At 42.3% G+C, this 23,516-nt stretch overlaps 3 protein-coding genes across 3 annotated transcripts; 2 read left to right on the top strand and 1 right to left on the bottom strand.

The window, feature by feature from the left end:
• Nucleotides 1-1,354: 1,354 nt before the first annotated feature.
• On the bottom strand, nt 1,355-4,668 carry LOC108755001. Its single transcript, XM_018497700.1, has 2 exons — nt 4,091-4,668; nt 1,355-2,933 (listed from the first exon to the last, which is right to left on the bottom strand). The coding sequence occupies exons 1-2, from the start codon at nt 4,479-4,481 to the stop codon at nt 1,519-1,521; spliced, it is 1,806 nt and encodes a 601-aa protein (XP_018353202.1). The 5' UTR covers nt 4,482-4,668; the 3' UTR covers nt 1,355-1,518.
• Nucleotides 4,669-6,270: 1,602 nt separating this feature from the next.
• On the top strand, nt 6,271-11,252 carry LOC108755068 (plasminogen activator inhibitor 1 RNA-binding protein-like). The gene is made up of 6 exons (XM_018497822.1): nt 6,271-6,715; nt 7,917-8,070; nt 8,867-9,049; nt 9,514-9,585; nt 9,688-10,183; nt 10,291-11,252. The coding sequence occupies exons 1-6, from the start codon at nt 6,385-6,387 to the stop codon at nt 10,372-10,374; spliced, it is 1,320 nt and encodes a 439-aa protein (XP_018353324.1). The 5' UTR covers nt 6,271-6,384; the 3' UTR covers nt 10,375-11,252.
• A 2,314-nt stretch (nt 11,253-13,566) lies between these two features.
• On the top strand, nt 13,567-23,389 carry LOC108755067 (plexin-B). The gene is made up of 7 exons (XM_018497821.1): nt 13,567-13,631; nt 15,106-15,703; nt 15,927-16,852; nt 16,937-17,340; nt 17,597-18,089; nt 18,209-21,985; nt 22,092-23,389. Exons 2-7 carry the CDS (start codon nt 15,307-15,309, stop codon nt 22,197-22,199), a joined length of 6,105 nt encoding a protein of 2,034 aa, XP_018353323.1. The 5' UTR covers nt 13,567-13,631; nt 15,106-15,306; the 3' UTR covers nt 22,200-23,389.
• The last annotated feature ends 127 nt before the right edge of the window (nt 23,390-23,516 follow it).

The raw sequence follows: 23,516 nt of genomic DNA, 5'->3' as shown, positions 1-23,516 counted from the left end.
ATGAGTGTTTTCTTCCAAGATAGTTCTGCCATTGGTTGTCGCTAGTTAACGATAGTGGCAATCATCGTTTAGAGAATCTCTCTACTGGATCGGTTCCGCTAATTCCAAATATTAGCAAAAAATCGCGTACGATGAGAGTACCCGTGGAACCGTGTGTGCGATATGGGTACTCGTTTCGATGTGAGAATATCTACATGTTAAATATCTGCATGTAATTGTTTTTGTTAATTTTAAAGATGTATTTTACAATAATTTGTAGTGATTCTCATTTCGTTTGTAATTAAAATATTCCGGAGCTAAACTGTTTCGCATTTATGGATATTAAACACATTTCCAAATTTAATTTATCTTGCAGGGACTGCACATCCTTAATTCAAGTTGTTGTCATTAAACAGTTCTAAAACGCCTTTAAAATTGACAAAATTACACGCAGATATCTGTAACATATATACTTGCATCATACCGAATTAGCAAGTACTCACGGAACCGATCCAGAGTCGTATGCATGGGTGACGGATTTGTAGGCGGGTACCCGAATTTTACATTACCCAGTTCTTTTTCCGAGCTCTAATTTTAACTGATTTAATGTATGAAAAACGATTATTATGCAATAAAAATAAGTAATAAGATTCACTTTAATTCTATGAGACACATTTGCTTTTTTCTGAGCAGTGTGTGGAAGAAAATGGATTTATAAGTTAAACAGTTACCCTGTTTTCTATTGTATAATTAACACATGAAATTAAAAAATTCAGAAAACCATCAGAATTAGGACAAACACAATTTATCACGTAATATAATGTAAAAGTTAAAGTAATAATAGCACTAGTTTACAAAATATATATTTTTTAATTTGAATCAGAAAGTATTTTTTATAGATTTTTTTAACAATTAGAAACGCTGCCGCAAGCCAAACATACCAAATTTTTAAAAAATTACAATTTAATGTGCAAAAATTGGTGTTTTTAAGATATTAAATTTTTTTCTGTAAAAAAGATTGATACATTACACTTTTTTAATTCATGATATATTTTTAGTCCAATTTAAATTCTTCACAATATACGAAGCTTATAAGATATTAAAACAAAAAAAAAAGGTATTTTAAAGGAGGATGAATAATATATTCAAAACTTCTAGTCATAATTCCAAGATAATGCTAATTCTTTTTACAAAAAAATTTGAATATTGTAAAAGACATCTTTTATTAAATTTAATTATTTAAAAAGCTGAAATACTGATGAAATTTGGCTTACAGCAAATTTTGTTTTGTTGAGCATCCAAAAGTCTATAAAAAGCACCTTGTCAGATTAAAAATAATTTTAGTTAAACTAGTGTAACGAAAAGAAAGAAAACAGATGTGTTTCACAGCAAAAAACTTTTTACAATTGTATGCTGATAAATGTTACTGTATACATGAGATGGACTGTGTTACATGCGTGGACAGCTTTTATTCGTTTTTTCTTCTTGTATATAAAAATAACAAAGTTACATTAACCTGTAATCACAGTCTGTAAATGGCTATAATGACAATTCTGAAGCCGTGGAACATTCATCCCTTACATGTTTAAGATGTGCTAAAACTTGCGCTTCTTCTTGCGTCTTAGCCAGTTCCATCAATGCTAAAGCACCCTGCCATTTCTTATTGTCTTCCTGTACCGGTAACTTATCTAGGCTTATATTGTCCTCCTGCTTAACACTAATTATTCTTGTCTCCGTTTTTACGGGATCCATTGCGAGGGACGGTTTTGAGACAATTTCTTTGCTGCTATTAGAACTACCAGCCAACATCAGAACCGTCGGTCTAGTTTCGTTTTCACTGATACGAGAATTGGCTAGTGTATCCTGTTTCGTTGTCTCTATACGAACAATCTGCTCTGTGTAATCGAAAATCGAACATGCAGATTCAGAACTTGGAATTTTTACAGCAGGTTCGTTAATACTAGTTTCAAAAATACCCTGATTATTTGACAAGCTATTTAGTGGATCCCATTGTGGCTGATTCAGCGAATTCATAATTTCATATACATTTTCTTCCTCTACTTTTGGAGGTTCGTTGTCGTGATTTATCATGCAACACATTTGAGGGGTGGCATATGAAGGTTCCAATTGTGTATTTGGAATTTCAAGTTTGCTGTTCAGAGTCGATACAGCTGTATTATTCTCGGGGACAGAATGGTCCAAGAACGCCGTATACCAGTGAAATTCCGACGATTCTGTAGGTCTGTCTAGGATTTGTTTCTCATCCATCTTGCGTATGGTCATTACGTTGTTAGGTCTAACGTCCTCGTTTAGGTCTAGCTGTTGGTCTAAGCAAGCATACCGTAGCCATCGTTTCTTTGGTTGCAGTCTGTCCAAGGGTCTTCTTAGTGAGGTGATTGCTAACTTGGCATTTGATCCTTCCTCATCCTCGGATGTTTGCAGTATCGCACAGCATGTTTCCGCTGGATCTTCATCTTGGCTCTCCTCTTGACTATCTTGATTCTCTTCGCAGTGCAATCGTTGATTTGAAGGGTTGTGGTCAAGATTTTCCTGTTCTCCCGCTATATCCATCATAAGGCCTTTTCTGGATTTTATCCTCTTATGATTTTCGGCAGTGCTCTTCCATGTCTTCTTCTTTCGTTCATTCTTTCCAGTCGGTGTTCGGTCTTCTCGTTCTCTGGACATCTTGTAACGTTCCAACCATCGACTTACATCGTATGACAATTCCGTGTTTTCAGATACTGGCTTTAATACAAAGTCATCTGATCTTGTAAGATTGGCATAAGGATGATCAGGGCAATGTCTATTGGCATGAGTAAATCTCGTTTCACAACCTGGTACGGTGCATAAAAATGGCTTTTCTCCTGTATGCAATCGTTGATGAGTTTTCAGTTGTCCCGATTGGGTGAAAGCCTTCGAGCATCCAGGATAATCACATGGATATGGACGTTCTCCTGTAATCATAACGTGAATATTTTATTATGTATTTTATCAAATTAATTATTATACAAATAAATTCTGAAATATATGTATATACCAAATATTTCGTAATTTATTTTCATACAAAATGGAATCTGACTTGTACTATCTGATATGTATATAAACGTTACATTTCAAGAATGTTAAATTTTAATTTTCTCTCTAAATAAATTACATAATACCAATATCGATTATTAATCTTTTCCAAATCTCAATACAATTTTAATGTGTAGCTCAATCCTTAATACAATAATAAAACAATAATACTTTCTATCAATGTAGATTAATTTTAATAATCCCGATTTAATTTATTCTTCACCTTTCACTAATTCTTACAATTAAAAAAAAAAAGGAAAGAGTCAATTGAAATTAAAATTAAATTATAAAGATAGAAACAAATATAAGACATTTTACTACGCATTTGGTATTTAAATCTGCCAAACATTAGTTTTCTGAATTCAATCAGTCCTATTATGAAAGAAAGAATGCAGCAATCAGAAAAGTTCGTAATAATTTTGAAAAACGCGTCTTTTAATACGTCAGAAGAACGAAGTAGCGTGCTTTTTTTTGTTTGTTATCTATACACAAAGAAGAAAATGCGCCACTTTGTTGCGCCGTTAACGGACCGACAGTACGAGTGAACAAACATCACAGAGGGTTCTCCCCTCTCCACCACTCTCTCTCTCTCTCTCTCTCTCTCAGAACCGATTAAAATTCCCACGCAATTCGGGACGGCAACGCCGGTTACACGTGTCACCGCGTGCTGTAAATTTCGCGCGCAACTGGCGAACTACGGGCACACGCGGAGTTGAGGACGCGTCGGTGCCGGGATTGCCGGGGTGCGTCGTAGCGCGTCGCAACGTTGCGCCGGTCGGCACGCAAGTCGAGCCATTTAAGTATTTAAAGCGCGGCATGATGGCCGATTGGCGGGACTGACGCGCGAGCAGTGAGACGCACGCGGACACGCGGAACAGAAAACTATCCTTTGCGCGCGTGATCATTCTCTCTCTCTCTCTCTCCCTCTCTTTCGTTTTCTGTTGGGGATCGCGAGGTTGAATAAAAGTTGAATAAAAGCTGAATAAAAGCCGCCGCGGATGATCGACGCGATCGGCGCAGGATAAAATCCCTTTACCCGTGTGAGTGCGCAGGTGCGCCTGCAGACTCTTCTCGCGCGGGAACACCCGGTTGCAGTAGGTACACTTGATGCTGCTCGGCGACGTACTGCCCTGCTTCATGAGATTCGTGAGTGCGTCGGCGCGTGGTCTACCGCGCCGGTGACTTTCGGAGCCGTTGCCGGCGGCAGATCTACCGGCCGCGTTACCACCGCCCGCGTCTAACCCCGCGACATGTTGCTCCCTATACTCCGGCGATGAGCACGAGCTGCCTGGACTCAGATTCACGTTGCGTGCCTCCTCACCCCAATTCCATGGATAGAAGGCCGTGTCGCAAGGGCTGCGATCGAGCGACTCGGCTGAAGAGTCCGCCGACGGACGCTGCTCCCGCTTCGGCGTGTGGAGTTCCATCCTCGCCGCTCCGTCCTGCCAACGCGCTCCTGCTCAGCGACTGGTCTCGTCGACTGGCGGTTCAGTCTTTACCTCTCTTTCGACAATTAAACTCGCTCTTTTCACACTTTATTACTTCTCTCACATGAACGGTTCACTTGTCACGATCGTTTTGTTGTAACCATCACCATAATCGCTCTATACTCGCGACATCACGTCCAGCGGATACACCGTAGCAATGCCTAGCGATGCACTCGCGGCTCGCGGCGGACGCGGTAACCTACCGCTAACCGCTGACTGGCTTGACACGCGCGACCTCTCTGCCATCACCCGCCAGTCCCGCTACCGTCGATCCGAGCGCGTAGTACGCGTGCCGCGTGCAACTGGTAAACCGCCAAAATACGCGCACAGCCACACACACGAGCGTAGAGTGTGTTCAACAGTATACCTTACGACCCTACACAACTCCGCGAGTTGCTCAAAATGGCCGTCCTATGCGCGCGCATCGCATCCGTTTAGGCGGACTTGTATGCATGCATGTACATACAGCCACGTCCACTGTAATCAACTGTAACGAACCTGAATGGTGAGAAATAAATATCCATCGGACGCGAAGCGTTTTTTATTCTGTAATTCTTAACGATATCTGATTAACGATATCGTTATGTTGTCGTTGAGCAATTTTTTATCGTATCGTATCTAATATCTGGACAACGATAATAACACGATAACGTTTTCCAGTTTGGAGTAACTGGAGGTGCACCCTGAGTGCAATTGAGTGGAAATCAATTCGTATTGTACGAGTACAGTCGATTGTTGCCACAGGTGCAGATGCAGGTTGATGCAGGTTCAATCAGGTTCAATCGCCGATTCCAGACACCTGACGCCTCACATTTCGGTTTCGCGAACGAAAATGTACAAATGCACGTAATAATCTCACAATTAAAATTGCACAAAATACGAACAAAGATATGTTGAAGAAAAATTAAAAGAGTCGATTCTGTATCTTGAAACAGTAAGGTAAAGATTACAAAAAGCGAGCGAATTTACTGAAATATTTATACCTCGATTAATCAACATTGATAAATTTGCTTCACTTTCGTAATTTTCACCTTGTTTCAAGATATAGAATTGATCTCAAGATTTCGATTGATTCGAGAAACGACTAAAGTCGTTCGGATAAGTTTGTAAATCCGCCTATCCGCGCATGGCGTCGTGAATTTCCGGCGAGCGGCGATTGGCCGGCGTCGATTGGACAAAATCGATCGGCTGACGCCGATTGGTCGCGTGACGTCATGCGCCGCCATGCAAGAGCAACACAATACACTTGTTGTTTCGAAACGAAGCGTTTATCATTGCGTTTTCGCACATTTATTGCGATCGTCCGAATCGTTTCTCGCATTTTTTCGTATTTTTTCGACGAGACACGGCCAAGAAATGCCGATACGATTTTCTCGGGATGAAACGACGACGCAGCGGTTCGCCGGTTGCCGCGGCGCGTCTCATGGAAATCGCGCGACTTTCCGGCCGAGACGACGAATTATGAACAATTGAGAGTCTTCTCGAACACCACGGTGTCGTCCGTCAGCGATTAAACCGCGCGTAAATTCACGTTGTATTTTTTCAGGTCGATCGAGACGATGGACCGGGCTGGGAGCGATAATAGTAAAGTAATACGGTAATTCTGGTGGGGGAGGTGGCGCGCTGGTTGCAGAGCAATTCCGTAGTCTCTCGTCGGTGTTTCCCTCGCCCTTCTCCTCCCTCGCCTTTGTCTGCATGGTGCCGCAGCGGGGTAGACCTCGTGGTGGATTCGAGCTCTCCGACTCGGCCATATTGGATAGTGAATGACTCCGTTACACAGGGGCTCAAGAGTAGCCGTGAAACCTTCGCAAGATCCTCGACGCCGTGAGGATACCGAGACAAGATGGAAAACGAGTACACAGTTACGGTCACGAACAAGTTCCTGCTGGCGCTCGATGAGAGCGAGGATCCCCTGGAGGTGCTAAAAGTGCGCGAGCAAGAGAAGGAAGCCAAGAAGAAGGAGAGGATCTCGGAGAAGGAGAACAAGACCAAGCAGCAACAGCAGCAACATCAGCAGCAACAGCAGCAGCAGCAGCAGCAACAGCAGCAGCAGCAGCAACAGCAGCAGCCGCAGGATGGTCAAAAGACCGCCAACAACAAGACGCAGAAGAGTCGCGTGATCAAGGACGCCCAGCAGCCACCGTCGAAGGCGCAGGAAACTAAAAAGGATCAAGGTTAGCCCTCCCCACGGCACCTCGTCGCCTCGTGTCGTATACGCGTTATGGCCGTCGGTCTCCCATGTGCTTGCCGATTTTACGCCGATCTTCCTCGCGACGATCCCCGCGTCACCCGCTTCCCCCGATCGATCGACTCCACGGCGACTCGGAATTTCCTACCTGCGAATGAAATCAAGAGTGTCGTGACCTTTCGCGAAAGCGATCGCGCGTCGGCTACCAAATTTTCTAAAAATGATTTGTTCGCCTTAAAAATAGGCCCGCGCCGTGCCGAATTCCACGACCGTTTTGTCCCCACGCGGGGACACCGGTACACCATCCAACGCCAAATTCGTGTGTGCGACCACGCCGGATATGCGTCTCGTGCGTCTATATCTCCTTAAAGTTTATCTAGCTATCATGGGATCGTATGATCGTATATCGGGCTTCTATTGCTTTGAAAGTGATATCTCTATGTGATATCAAATTTATGAATAACATGTGTATACGTAGATACGTATAACGTTCATGACCATTGAAAATCTTATGTCCATTGTCTGCACGCTCATGTGTGTTGACCGTTTTAAAATACATCTTTTAAGAAAATATTCGTAAAAAGATATGAAGAATACACAAGGATTATTTTTTCTTAATCAAAGTTTCTCGTATAATTAGATTGCATGGCTCTTATTAATAAATTATATTTCGGCCTTTTTTTTTTTCAAGATACATAAATGTATTTCTTTTTTATGTATTTAAAATTAATTTTAAGTCATTTAATTTTAACGATCGAACGTCTTTATATTTATCTAATTGATTGTGTTATACGTGTTTCCATCAATTTTGCTTCGACTTACTCTTTGTCTTTTTTCTATTTCTTAAAATTGGAAAAAAGATGAATAAAACTTGCGGCACACGATGCTTGTTTTCCTGTTGGATTCCTAGCTGGATTAAAATCTTGTCATCGTATTGGCTGCGGTATCATCAGTGTCAGCATTGCAGTCAGTACAGTGGCAAAAATTTATTCTAGCTAACAATCCAGCAAGGAAACAAGTATCATGTGCCATTGGCTTAAGTTAAACTGAGATTAAAGTTGACCTAAATTGTGAAAATGGAATTAAGAAGCATTTCGAACAAATGCTAATTAAAATTCTCTTGCTGAAAAACAATATTTATTTATGCAAAATAATTATATCTGTATGCTTTATGTTAATGTTCTCAGCCGATAAGAAATCTGCTCAATCAAGAGCGAGCGGAGGTGACCGGAACGTCAAGTTCTCTGGGGAATCTCGGGAGGAGCGCAACAATAGGCGCAACCGAGAAGACGGAGAGAGGACGCTTCGGGGACAAGGAGAGTTCAGACGAGGACCTCCTAGGTTAGTTTTAAGATAAGATATCAAGATAATCGATTATGTTGTAGAAGTCGTATTATCAAATCACGTTTTAACAATACAATATTTTGTATTGAAATATTTATCAAATTTAAGTATTTTATTCAAATATAAATAATGAAATATTTTAATAGCAATTAAAGTACGATGTTTGTTCACATAATATAACAGAGTTGCAATTGGAACAAAGTTAGTATATTTCATGTAAATATATTCAAGATAGATATAGTTTGTATTTTAAATTTTCTAGTCTTCGGTTTGTTTTTGTTTCTATCACTGAATTCGTATTATCTGCTCAAAATGTCTTTTATTAACTTTTTGTGGAACGCTGAGATCGAACTCTGATCTTTATATTGACAAGCAAGTACTTTATCACCATATGTCATTTATCACCATGTCATTTAACATTCCTAGTTTGATTTTTAAAAAAGGCGATATAGGGTACCTTAATGACACAAGTCGATACAAACGTTCTATCTCTCTTAGCATTTCATGAATAACAAAGACAGGACAATACTTGTGCCAACTTGTGTCATCAAATGGAAAATACCCATAGTTTCAAAAACATACATATATGCGCGCAATGTATGTGTTAGATATGTCAACATGATGTAAATAATTGAATGAATAATGAATTTTATATTTATATATATATGTATATGCAGCGAGATATAGAAACGCATATTCGGATAATATCCATTAATATTCGCAATTCTTCAGATTTCTGGACTTTAAATATTTTTTCGCGCTTGTAGCAATTACATATTCCGTTTCATTTCAGCGAAGGCCGCGAGACACGCGAGTTCCGAAACTCGAGCGAGACTCAACGTGGCGAATATGGCGAGCGCCGTGGCCGCGGCGGTATGCGGGGTATGGGTCGCGGACGTGGTGGCCCTCGTGGACGCGGCGGCTTTGATAATCGCGGCAAACGCGAGTTTGATCGTCAATCCGGTTCTGATAAAACGTAAGTATCAAAATACGCATGCACCCGTACAAAGAGACATTACATTCGAATATCTCTATGTAATAATGCTTGCCTCCATGTGCGCACTATATCAGGGTTGTCGTTACGTTCGGTCGAATCTTTTTCAGAGCACTGACAAATGCAGTATATGTTCTCTTCCACTCTGCTTTGTATTTGTATTTTTACGCTTAATTTCATTATTTTTTTCTAGTTGTGATACTTTACTTTTGTGTTACAGGGGACGATAAATATTTACAATAGTTTGCCGAATACTTTTTTTTTACATTTATTGTAACTTATTACATAATCATATAAATAAGTAGGAATGTAAATAAGCAGGAATAATAATTTCTCGACAGAAGCATTTGTAATGAGGCACGCATTAATTATATAACAGTATAATGCTATGTAGCTTGATCAGCGCATCATAATTTAAAACCTATTTCACCTTTGTCTATTAACAGTGGAATTAAACCAGTGGATAAAAAAGATGGTGCTGGCAGCCATAATTGGGGTACTCATAATGACGAAATAGAGTAAGTAATTCAAGGTAGTTCAAGTTTCCTACAACAGCTGCTTTTGAACAAAAAATAAAATACGATATATCTTGACCTTTATTCTTTCTTTTTTTTTTTTAGAGAGAGCCTGAATCAAGATAGTCAAGATTGGGCCAATGATAAGCCAGATTCCGATCCTCAAGCGCCGACCGAGGTTAAGAATGGAGAAACAACTACGGATGCGACTGTTGAGGAGAAACCGGTCGAGGAAGAGACGCGCGAGCTTACTCTTGACGAATGGAAAGCTCTGCGGAATAATAGAGCAAAGCCTCAATACAATTTGCGAAAGGCCGGCGAGGGTGAGGATCTGTCGCGTTGGAAGAAGATGTACGCTCTTGAGAGGAAGAAGGAGGGTAACGAAGAAGAGGAAGACGAGGAGGAGGAATATGACGCAGCCGCGGAGTATCCTCAGCGCGTTGGCAGGCAAAAACGTGTCTTAGGCATTGAGATCCAGTTCAGTGATTCACGACGCGGTTCTGGCGGTCGTGGTCGAGGTGGCCGCGGTCGTGGCGATCGCATGAACGGACGTGGATTTGGAAATCGTGGTGCTCCCAGGGACGGTGATGGGGGGACACGCGTGAGTATTTGTATTACATATGTATTTTAACATTTTTTTAATTATGAAGCACTTTTTTGGAAAAAAAGAAAGATAACGTAAAAATAATATATACCTTTTGCTTGTAGTCACAGAACGAACAGAGGTCGCCGCGAAGTCGCCAGAACGCTCCGAAGGTAGACGACGAGAACGACTTTCCTTCCTTGGGATAGGTAGCTTCATCTGTTGATACTATACAACATCCCACCATTACCGTCACCATCAGTACATTTACTACAGATAAAGCTACACTAACTAAAACAAAATATTACTATCGAGAATCTTGCGTTAGTGATAATAACATTATTAATGCATAATACAGTACACCGTTACAGAAATGAGATACGTAATATTATCTAAAAATTCCTCTCGTGACCTGAACGTCACAATTACGTATTGGCATATAATCGTACACATGAAAAGTTGCATGATGTATGAAGGAAAAAAAAAACAAATAGATAACGATCCTTTTTTGTACTTGTGGGAAGCCATTTGTCTGTAACTAGTCCGAGACACTGGCCAACGGACAAACGATTTGTGGAGAGTGGAGCATATAGTCTCTTGTTAATAATTTCAAATCCATAATGATGACAGGAAGAGTATACAGAAGATTAAGAGAGAGAGAGAGAGAGAGAGAGAGAGAGAAGGAGAGAGAAAGAGTTTAAGCGGACCAGCAAGCGTAGAACGTTGTGGAGTATATACTTCAAGTTACAGTTTCAATCTGCTTAAATCCGAATCAAAGACAATTACCGAAAGAAGGGGAAATTTTTGCTGTACACAAAAGCGGAACGTGGGCTGCGGTATCGATCTCGATCTCGATGTCGCGTTAAAAGGCCTAAAGGAGGCTGGATGTAGCATCGATACGCGCGCGAACATGTATAATATCTCTTTTTAGGCGTAAATTTTAAAACGCACTTTCTGTTTTATAAGTTTTATACGATTTGTGGAAAAGAATCCTTCCTTGTAACACACATACATACACCGGCGGGTTTGATTACTTGCCATGCGTAAGATGTAAGAAACTTTTAACAGGGAGGATAGATTTCTATTTAAGAAGACGCATCCTAAATAAATCATCTACTTAGAACATGCTAAGTTTGACATATATATACATATATATGCATATATATGTATGTATATGTATATGTATATGTATACATAGAGAGAGAGAGACTTCCCTTTTGAAGATGTAGTCGATCTTGTGCGAAGTTAACATTTAATATCTTGAACACACATTGACACAGTTTTAGGTAATATATATATATATATAAACACATGGATATGTATACATATATGTATTCTATTATAAATCGGAAGAAGTGAGAAACGTGATACGCAGAGAGGGAAGACGGAACGAATGAGTACTCACATATTATTATGTTACACTTATGCGTTCTCATATTCTTAATTACAAACTAATATTAGTTATTTACTATATTTGTTATACAATTTAAAAAATTATCGCAGCCAAAAGATTCACCTCATATCCATCATAGAGAGACGGAAAAAAAAAGAAGATAACAGAAAAACGTTACGAAGCTCTTTGCAGCTTAGATATATGTGTAAATAACATTTACAATAATAAATTGTGACGATGATCGGACACTTTGAGCTCGATTAACTTCATCAGTCAGATAAGATTATTCTAAGCAGGTTCTTTCTCTTGTTTGCACATCTGTACAGAAAAAAGAAAAACGTAAGTACAAAAGTATACTATTTTAAATGTCGCGAAAAGGAAAAAAAAGGATCCGAATCTGAGAAAAAAAACTAACTCTCATTGAGACGTGTTATGCTAATAAAGTTGTAAATGTAATAATTTTATTGTAATTTCTTCTCGTAATTAACAATAACTATCGTTCCTTGCACGACTAATCAAAAGATAATCGATTTCATGTCGCCTGTTTCGCAGTCATTTTCTTTTTTTTTTTAAATTGTCGCCACAGCCTCCGAACGCCATTTCAATCGTACGGAACTAACGTGACATTGCTCAGTTAGCTTCTTCTTCGGTTTAAATTGGCTGCTTAGCTAAGTGAGATACCTTAATTTTTTTACTTTACAAATCGCGTATATAAATACACATGTTATTAAATTTCATATTTAGGTCAATCACGGATATATTTACTAAAATATCAGATGTATTGATGGAATTGAAGCGTGGATTTTTCGGTAGAACATGAAGTGAGCTACAATCGCCTTACTGCGGGAGGGAAAGCGCTTCGTTCAACTTCATCGCCCCATATCTGCAGAATAACACCGTTCGGACGCGAATGTTGCGATGAATACGTGCATATATCGAGGTACACAGATAAATACATGGTACCTCATCCCCCCCCCCAGAAAAATCACAATTTCCTTAATAAAAAATATTGGTACTTGACTAAAAACATTAATGATCGTTCGTGAAAATTTATAAATAGTTTCTGTAATACAAGAAATTTCATCGAGTTTGAATTTTGGAAACGCAGGTGGAAAACTCATCGAGTAATCAACGAACGAGTTACGTTAACGAACTTTGTAACAAAAAATTATCTCGACATTTTTTAGGATTAAAAAAAATTTCAAATCTTAATTGCCGAGGGAATATCATCGTTGACTTTGTGGAAGTATCTGTAAACAAAAAAAAAAGTTCAAGGTATTTTATATATATATATATATATATATATACATACATATATATGTACATATATACGCGCGGAATACGTGCACGCGTCGGTATATGCGGAAGCGAGAGGGAAGACGAAAGAATGAAGGGAAGAAGAGGTAGGTAGGTAGGTAGGTAGGTAAAGAGGCGATTGGCGAGCAAGTAGAATCCGACTCGTCGTCGGATCCGTGACAAGAGCGAGGGAGAAGCCGCGAGAGAGGAACGAGGAGGGGAGGGAGAGAGTGAGACGGAAGAGCGGCGCATGCCGTACTGGCGTACATTGGCGTACACTGGCGTACTCCATAGCCACGGCCTCCGACTCGCGCCTCTAAACTCGTGCAGCGGTAGTGGCTCCGTGTCGGACGAATTTTAATGGCGGCTGATCCCGACTCGGCCGTTTGTAGTGTTGTGCTGTGAGGCGACACGGACGGCCGCTCGGCGCTTCGCGCGGCGCCGACTTATGGTAGCGAAACGATACGCGAGCCATTCAGCCATCGTCGCGGATCATCGTACGGCAGCGATACCCTGTCCCCGGGCGGTGCTGGTGCTGTGCCAGTGCGTGTGCGGCGACGGCAGTGGCAGTGGCAGCAACAGCGATAGTCAGTTCGTGGTGGCGACCAGTACCTATCTACGCGGGGCCGGGACGGGAGCCTCCTCCATCCGCGAGCAAGCATGCCGCACATTCGCGACATTCACGATGTGCCGTAGCGATCACGGCCACGCAGTTGTACGAGCACCCTTCCCGCAGCGTGTATTCGCGACGTGCGACTGCGACGCGCAGCGAGCAAGGTAAATTCGCCTAGTCGAGTCGGGTCGGGTCGAGTCGAGTAAGTTGCTTCGAGTCTTTCCGAGTTGACGGCAAGAGGTACGTGGTGGCGGCCCTGGCGTCTCGCCCGATATCAGCTTGTGTGCTTGTGTGTCGCGTCTCGCGCGTAATCGGCCCTTTCGTCGGACCTGCTCGATCCCGCTCGACCGCGACTCTTTGTGATCATCGTGACGTTACCGTCCTCGTTTACAATCGGGATTCTCTCGGTGTAACGGCCGCGCGATCCCTAATTCATCACGGCGGCCGTGTTTTGGTAGGCGATGTGATCGTGACGGGAATGGAAAGAAGAGATGGTGGAGAGGGAGGGGCGACGGAACGGGGTTGGTGGAGAGTATCCTTGCCTTTGTGCGAAGACAGTGGCCTTAGCTGTCAAGTGCAGCTACGTTGGTCACGCTAATGAAGGGCGGTACGTGCTACGGTGTAACCCGAAATGCGTGGAGCCATCTGCCTCTCGCCGTTATGCTTCTTCATTGTTAAAAAGGCTCGGCAGCCCTTTTTTTTTTTTTTTCCACGCTCCTCGGTGGTCGTCGAGGAAGCCTCTCGAACGGAAACGCGTTGCCAGCGTGTACGCATCGTGCGGCACTCGATTGGCATCTTATCGAGACGCTACTAATACTCGCCGCAGCGTTTCGTCGCGATTGATAGTTTTTTTTTTTCTAACGCATCGCGTATAGATTTTGATAAAGTCGCTGCTGTTCGTCTTTTTTTTTTAATTTTTTTTTAAGGTTATTTCGGGAATCTATGTCCAGTGTAGTCCCGCTCAGTGTATTACCGTTAGTTTTTTATTTTCGAAATTTGAGGAAATTTGAGGTTGGAGTATGTTTCCAGGTATAATAATAGGTTTAACAAAATTAACTTGCGCGCGTCGAGATAATTGTGTAAAATGAATAAAAATATACGAGTTATTATAATATGAAGCTCCCCAACGCGCTCTGAATAGTTAATTTCTCGCGTGATACAGGGGTGCTTTCTAGCAAGACACAGATGATACAGTGTAACGCTAGTGAATCATTAAACTTCGTTGTCAATGTTAAACAATAGATCTGTTTGCGTCGCTCGTGCCTTTTGTATTCAGAATCTTCTCTTTCTCTCTTTAGCGCCTAAATGATTTATCTTCGTTTTAAGTGCAAAAATTTTTGGGGATTTTAAACAACGCAAATAGACCTAAAAATGAAATAATGACTTATGGATTTTTACAATAAGCTATTACCTAAGTCTCAAGTCTTAAGTCTTAAATGATAAGAAATTGACCAATTACAGATGTGAGAAAAATAATCAACTATGATTGGTCCATTTTTTACGACTTAAAACTTATAGCTAAGCTTAGGTTACTTAAACTAGAAAACTTATTATACTGTGTTTATATTGTGTTTCTTGCTAGAAATCATGAAAAACTTGTTTGCTCCCGTTTGATGTAATTTGATTATAATGTTTCAGAGGTACCAGACAATGATCGGCATGTCGGTGCCTGCATTCAAATATAACTGGTAGTACTGTGTATAACACTGGCTCACTACCAGCAGCAGGGCACGCACCCTGACACCACACCTTTTACATTTCCTCTCCTAGACCTGCATACGCACTGACGCACACGCAACGCGTGTGCGCACGTGCTTTGTCAGCTGTCGCGTACACACCATGAGATTCCTGGGATTTACCCAGTCATTTCCCAAATCACCTACAGTGACGCATCTACAAGTGCCGCTGCCACCGCTCCTTCATCGATTATCCTTCTCATCCATGTCCATTGCCACATGGTTCCTAGTGATATTGGTGACTGCAGCAATAGATACTCCCGCTAGTACCGTTCCACCGATACAGGACAACAAATCCCCGCATATAATAGCGCAGTTCCCTGCGGGAAATGGACAGCGATACGGACATTTTTCCTTGGACGCCAATGCAACTAGAGAGGGAGCTTTGAGATTTAATCATCTTGCTATAGATCCTTCCTCTGGAAGGCTCTATGGAGCCGCGATCAACAGACTCTTTCAACTCGATTCAAATCTCAGATTGGAGGAATATGTCTCAACAGGTCAGTTTTTTTAATAATTTCAAAAACAAAGTATCTTTTAAGACATAATGTAAATACTCAAATAAGAAATAAAGACCCTAAATGGTGAAGCTAGATCTTTAACTCTCAAATAATTCAGTGTGAATTTACATACTACGAATTTAATCCTGCAAACTTGGTTGTTTAGTCATTTCTTTACATAATATTGCAATTTAATAAGATGAACAATCTCTTCTTATTCTAGGACCGAGACTGGACAATCCTCAATGTCATGCAACAGGTTGCATGGCAAGAGACATACCTACTTCTTTAATGGATAATGTGAACAAACTCTTAATCGCCGATGTCAAGTCGCAGATGTTAATCGCCTGTGGCTCCCTTCTTCAAGGGGCTTGCGAAAAGTACCAAATGTCCAACATATCCATTAAGCCGGAATTTATTCCTCATAGCGTGGCTGCCAACGATGAGAATTCGTCCACGTACGCTTTTATCGGGCCTGAAAAATACAATCCGTGGGAACAGACGAACATACTCTATGTGGGAACGACGTTCACCAACAAAGGGGATTATCGTCACGACGTGCCCGCCATCTCCAGCAGAAATCTAGACAACTTGGAATTCGCCGAGTACACGTTCAATAAACAATCGATCGTGTACATCGACGTCAAGTATCGGGATCACTTTCTGGTGAAATACGTGTACGGATTCAACGCGAGCGACTACGCGTACTTTGTTCTGGTACAGAAACAGTCGTATTTGCCGGAGCAAGAGGAACTGGGATACATCTCCAGGCTGGCGCGAAGCTGCATAAGCGATCCGAATTACGACAGTTACACCGAAGTGACTCTGCAGTGTACAGTCGATTTAGGGGACGGAAAGCAACATCATTACAATTTGGTGCAGGACGCAAAGGTAGCGGCAGCAGGCAGCGATCTGGCCATGCAACTTGGTATTTCCGTTGGCGATCCCGTATTCGTTTCTGTATTTTCGCCTAGCAGAGGCATCACAAACGAACCTCTATCGCGTTCCGCGGTTTGCATCTACAGTTTACAAGACATCGAGACCAAGTTCAATGAAAATATTCACATGTGCTTCAATGGCAGCATCAAGTATCGAAATATGGGTTACGTCAGCGGTCCTATACAAGACGGAAAGTGTCCTACTGCCGGTGTAAGTAAATCTATAGGAAAGATAAACATTTTGGAAAGTATATTCTATTATTTTCTACATTGATTGTATTACTTTATTTTGCAGACTACAGGAAATATTCTGAACTTTTGTGAGGTGGGATTGAAAATTTCGGGCGTATCACCAATCACGGGCCAAGCTATATTACATTTTCCTGACACGTTTATTAGTTCAGTAACCATTGCTAATACCGAGAGCCACACTGTTGCATTTTTCGGCACGAGTGATGGTGTTCTCAAGAAGGTCTTACTGTCTGGAGTTGAAGCGTTTGTCTATGAAAGTGTTACGATTGACAAAGGACAAAAGTTATTGCCTGACACGCTGATTTCACCAGACGGCGAATACATCTATGTATTATCCAACTCGAAGATATCAAAGGTCAAAGTGGAGCATTGCAATGGTTATACCAATTGCAGCAGTTGTCTCGATGCGAAAGATCCTTACTGCGGCTGGTGCTCTTTAGAAAAGAGGTAAATTAATTTTGCAGAACACTTTATACATAAATTTTTCATTCCTTACTCTCTAAATATTTTGGAGCGGAATCTTTAAAGAATAAAAATTGAACTAGTCTTAAAAAAGTGTAGCTCAATTTTTAATCTTTAAGAGTGAGCTTCTATTTTTCAGATTCTACAAGTTTTGGAGAGTATAAACATAGATTTTTTTTTATCTTGCTACATAGTTATATATAAATATTATATCTAATAGGTGAATATTTGTTGCTTACAGATGTACTGTGAGAGGAGATTGTCAAAAAGCAAGTCACAGCAGTCCACGATGGTTATCTCTGGGCACGGGTCAACAGTGCATCGATTTCGAACAGGTTCTACCCGACCGTATGCCCATTAATCAGATGACCACGGTGCAATTAACAATTAGAACTTTGCCGGAATTACCAACGGGCGCTAATTACAAGTGCGTTTTTGGTAACGCTGAGCCAATAGACGCGCTGATGACTGGTTTCGGACTGTCCTGTCCTACACCACCCGTCGTAGAGAGACCCAGCATTCCCGAGGGCGCCGATCATGTACTCGTACCACTGTCCGTACGATCGAGTGAAACGAACAAAGATTTCGTTTCACGTAACTTTGCGTTTTTCGATTGTTCGAGACACACTGTGTGTACCGAGTGCGTAAAGTCGCAATGGGCGTGTAGCTGGTGCGTCTATGACAACAAATGCACCCACAATACTAGCTGCCAGGGCATTATATCGGGGGAAAACGTAAGTTTTGCCTAATTTTTTAAACTTATTTTTCTAGATACATATCCGTCTATCATAATTTATACTATAATAAAATTACATGCTCTGATACTGTAATAAATATTTTTTTTGTCTTTTAGCAAAACCAAGCTAATCTTGCCGCGCACGGCGCGCAATACTGTCCGAGATTCATGGAACGCAAGGAGCCGTTGATGCTGCCAAACAGTGTGCCTAAGGAGATTGTGCTCGAAGTGGAGAACCTGCCACATCCGCAAGTGGGTCACAGTGGATTCCAATGCATTGTCAGCATCGAAGGTGCCAATCTGAAGGTACAAGCTCGGGTGGACAGCAGTCGTTTCATCGTGTGTGACAAGACCGTATATTCTTACGAGGAGGTCAGCGGTGAATACGAAGCCGAAGTGACGGTTGTCTGGAACACGAATCATCACGTGGACAAGACCACGATAATTTTATACAAGTGCGAAGTGCTCGGCTCGCATCGTGAACACGCGGACTGTTCTTTGTGCGTGACACGAGACGCTCGATTTGAGTGCACTTGGTGCGGGAATAGTTGCGTATATCGGCATTCGTGTCTACAGTCACCGTTCACCGAATGTCCAAAACCTCGAATAGACATGATCAAGCCACTTAGTGGACCGATCGAGGGCGGTACGCTGGTGACGATCGAGGGTAGCAATCTTGGGCTGAAAGAGAGTGACGTGGAGGGTAAGATACACATTGGCAACACTCCGTGCACCCTGGTTGATTACGAGGTGTCGGTGCGCATTGTTTGCCGCACCGGTCGGCACGAGGCTACGGATGCAGCGTCCGTCGTGGTCGGAAACGACGCCGGATACACGGAGAGCGCGGTGCTGTTTAATTATAAGGACATACGTCTATCGGGAGTGTATCCATCGGTCGGGCCGCAGAGCGGTGGCACGCAATTGGCTATTACTGGTAAGTATCTTAACATCGGTAGTACGATATCAGCATATCTGGATGAGTTGCCATGCCACGTAAACGCGACCCAAGCGAGCAGCACAAGGCTAACTTGCGTGACCAGTAAGTCGGGTCGCGTTAGACGAATTCACAGGCTAACACTGAGCATCGATGGTGCTAATCGCACTCTGATGGATAATCCGTACAATTACACTCACGACCCGACCATCATGGAAATCAAGCCACTCAGGAGCTTTGCCTCGGGTGGCCGCATGATCACCGTACACGGCACAAACTTAGACACCATTCAGAAACCCGAAATGGAGGTTTACTTCGATAACGAGCAACTGCCGGTGAACAGAACCGTTTGCACCGTCCTGAATCCTACGCAAATGGAATGTCCAAGTCCGAGCGTCGCCAAAAGGTTCGTCTCGATCCGACGCAGTGAACGTTCGGCGGCTACCAGTACTCTAGGTACTTCATCGCCGCATTCGTTGAGACTGAAAGAATCTCAGCTGTCTCTTAAGATCGCTTTTATCATGGATAACGTAGAGAGCGTCAGGGACTTGGAGAAGCAAAGTCTCCGAAATCGACTACTTTACGTCGAGGATCCAACATTCTTTCCATTTCCACGAAACGTCAAGCTGTACAAGGGGGACACGCTGGTGATCGAGGGCGAGAATCTCAATTATGCCAGCGATGAATCCGACGTAAATGTCACCGTGGGTATCATGCCTTGCAATGTAACATCGCTGGCTCTTACGCAATTGGTCTGCACACCGCCGGATCAACAGCCCGCTGACACAGACGAACTTGGTATTAAAACTGAGAGTGGATTACCCCTGGTGGTAGTACGAGTCGGTCGCAGTTTACGCTTTCCCATCGGTTATTTGCGTTATGAAGTCATCAAATCTTATCCAATACCGCCGGAAGCAATCGCCGGTATCGCCGCCGGCACCTTCGGCCTCATCTTTCTGTTTGTCCTGGTGCTGGTGATTTACCGTCGTAAAAGTACGCAAGCAGAACGGGAATACAAGCGCATACAGATACAAATGGATACGCTTGAGAGTAATGTCCGCATGGAGTGCAAACAGGCATTTGCAGAATTGCAAACTGATATGACGGACTTGACCGCGGATCTCGAGTCGTCGGGTATACCCACTCTCGATCATAAAAACTATATTATGAAAGTGTTTTTCCCCGGGGTGATAGATCATCCTATATTAAACGACCCGCGTTCGCGTAGCAACATCTCGCGCACCAACTACGATGCAGCAATGATACAGTTCGAGCAGCTCGTCAACAACAAGTACTTTGTGCTGACATTCATAGAGACCTTGGAAGCTCAGAAGGACTTTAATATCAGAGACAAAGTGAATGTCGCTTCCTTACTCATGGTTGTCCTAATGGGTAAAATGGAATATGCCACGGATATACTGATGAATTTATTATTGAGACTGATCGATAAAGCGGTAAACACAAAGCATCCGCAACTTATGTTGAGAAGAACAGAATCCGTGGTGGAGAAAATGTTAACGAATTGGATGGCGCTTTGTATGTACAACTATCTGAAAGACTATGCCGGCTCATCCTTGTTTCTACTTTTCAAGGCGATTAAGCATCAGATAGAGAAAGGACCAGTGGATGTAATAACGCACGACGCGAGATATTCTCTCTCCGAAGAGAGACTCCTGCGTGAGCAGATCGAACACACGATCGTCACGTTGCACGTAGTGCAGGACGATCTCGACGAAAAGATACAGTGTAAGGTCCTAGACTGCGATACTATAAGCCAGGTAAAGTCAAAGATTCTCGACGCGCTGTACAAGAATACTCCGTTTTCGTTGAGGCCGTCCGTACATGACGTTGATCTAGAATGGCGACATGGTCGTGGTGGTCACCTGACCCTTCAGGACGAGGATCTCACGACCAAATGTTGCGGCGAGTGGAAGAAGATAAACACGTTGGCGCACTATGGCGTCAAAGAGTCAGCGGTGATGTCGTTGATTCCCCGACAGAACGACGGCTTCTCGGTGGCGTGTAAACCGCCCTGCCACAATTGCAAGCCCTCGCATTATCACCCGCAGCAGCAGCCATCGATTCATCCGCACCATCAGCCGTCACATCATCATCTACATCGACACTCAAATCACTGTTCGTCCACGCATCTTCCATCCACGCCCAATCACGGGCTGATCACTCCTGTAATGTACAATCATCCCGTGAGCGGCCTGTACTTCGACTCCCAACACTCGCCGCCCATTATAACGGCGAATGGCGACGTCGAGAGCGCCCATGGCGGCAATCAGCGGTTGTATCATCTGGTGAGGCCTATCGAAGATGTACATTATCCGCCCGGCTTAGGCTTTACTGGAAGCAGCAAGCACCATCATCCCGAGCGAACGCACAAGGCGATTCCGGAAATATTCCTGACGCGATTGCTATCGACGAAGGGCACTGTACAAAAGTTTGTCGATGATTTTCTAAACACTATACTGACCGCTAACGAGGCATTGCCTAGCGCGGTTAAGTGGCTGTTCGATCTTCTCGATGAGGCTGCCAAGCAGCATGGCATCGTCGATCCGGAAGTGGCGCACGCGTGGAAGTCAAACAGCCTACCGCTCCGGTTCTGGGTTAACTTTATCAAGAATCCAGATTTTATGTTTGACATCAATAAGTCTACGACAGTGGACTCGAGTCTCTCCGTGATCGCGCAGACGTTCATGGACTCGTGCTCGATGACGGAACACAGACTGGGCAAGGACTCGCCATCCAACAAGCTGCTCTTCGCCAAGGACATACCGCATTATCGCGAGAAAGTGGGTCGATTCTATACAGATGTGCAAAGACTGCCGCAGATCACCGATCAGGAGATGTCTAGTGCCATGCAGCAACTGAGCGCATCTCACGCCAACGAGTTTGATGTGATCGCGGCGCTGAAAGAACTCTACATCTATGTCAGCAAGTATTATGAACAAGTGAGTAACTTGCTCAATTGAAAACGGTCGCCCCATCATTCTCATTTTCTCATTTTGGATGTAATATGAAATGAAACCGTGACAATGTTTATAAAATTCTTTTCAGATCCTAGAGGCCTTGGAGACAGATGCGGGCTGTCGCAAACTACACCTAGCTCATAGACTAGAAAACGTAGCGTACACGCTCGAGGGAGAAGAGACCAGTGCCTGCTGACATACCCTCCTCACTTCCATCCCAGGACCCGTCAACCTCTCCAGAAATTCTGACTAGTGCCTCCACTTCATGCATCAGCTACACCTCGTTACATATGTACAAATATTACACATTGAAACACACCGTGTGAATAACAATGCCGTAAGAAAGATACACGCGATTTCGTTAGGGCTAGTCAGGCGATAGGTCACGGGATAGACAGTCCTCGTGGTAGTATTTTACCGTCTTTACGTGTTGGCCATACCGAAATACGCTTGTAAACATGTATGGATATTGGTAGGCAATGTACGCGCCTCTGATCCTTAAATCACGACGCTGGACAGACGCCTATTAAATCTCCCTAGAAAATGAGTGAAATATATTTGTATATGAATCTCGTCGAATTCGTACAGGAATTTCAATTCCTAAGATATTTTTCCGCGGGTGATTATTGTTATCGTAGTATAAGCGAGAGATTTCGTTGTCTTATATAATACTAAGTTATTTTAACTTTCTACTCTATTTTACAACGTTGCGTTTACAACGTCGTAGCATTTTCTCTGTCGAGACTCCTTTGAGGATCCGAGACGTGGATCGGTGCAAATACTTATTAGGGAAAAAAAAAAATTTTTAAGTGTAAATTTTATGGCCGATCTGATATCTATACGTGTGTACGTAAGTACGGAATACATAACATAAAGTAAAAGTAACATGTCTAATGGTAAGTGAGAGAAAGCCATAGTGTCCACCAGACTGTCTGTACGAGAGCGACGTACGGCAGCGCGTAGTCTGTGATCCGAACACGAGTGGCTATGCCTATTATCTTCATTATGATATATATATAATTATTAATATGTTATATATATACATAAAAAATATATATAAAGCAAAGAATCATGCGCAACACACCTCCACGGATTGTAGTGAGCTAGTTAGAGAGGGACTATATGTATTATAAGTTGAGGGTTACATACCCTTATAATTCAGAGACAGAGTAACAGATAATATTAAATTAAGGCGATTAAAGTAACGTTAACAAAAATTTAAGAGTTAAAAAGTTATAAGAGCAGCTCAGTCTACTCTAGGCCTATCTACGTATATCGTCTAACGTCGAACGAAGAAATCGTTTTTCTTTTATTTTTATCTCTTGTTTTGCTTCTGAGTCTCTCTATATCCGCTATACGTGGTAGTTTACGAAGTGCGAATAATTTTTTAGAAAGGCCATTTTGTGGAGCATCTAAAATTTTATCTTCCATTGTACGTATTATTGTGTTATTATTATTATTATTATATTATCGACGGTTATTAATTATTATTTCTCTATTATCTATATATATA

Source organism: Trachymyrmex septentrionalis, unplaced genomic scaffold, assembly GCF_001594115.1.
Source record: "Trachymyrmex septentrionalis isolate Tsep2-gDNA-1 unplaced genomic scaffold, Tsep1.0 scaffold83, whole genome shotgun sequence".
Taxonomy (NCBI): Eukaryota; Metazoa; Arthropoda; class Insecta; order Hymenoptera; family Formicidae; genus Trachymyrmex; species Trachymyrmex septentrionalis.
Note: the sequence above shows the minus strand (reverse complement) of the source record. Positions and strands in the feature narration are given on the sequence as shown.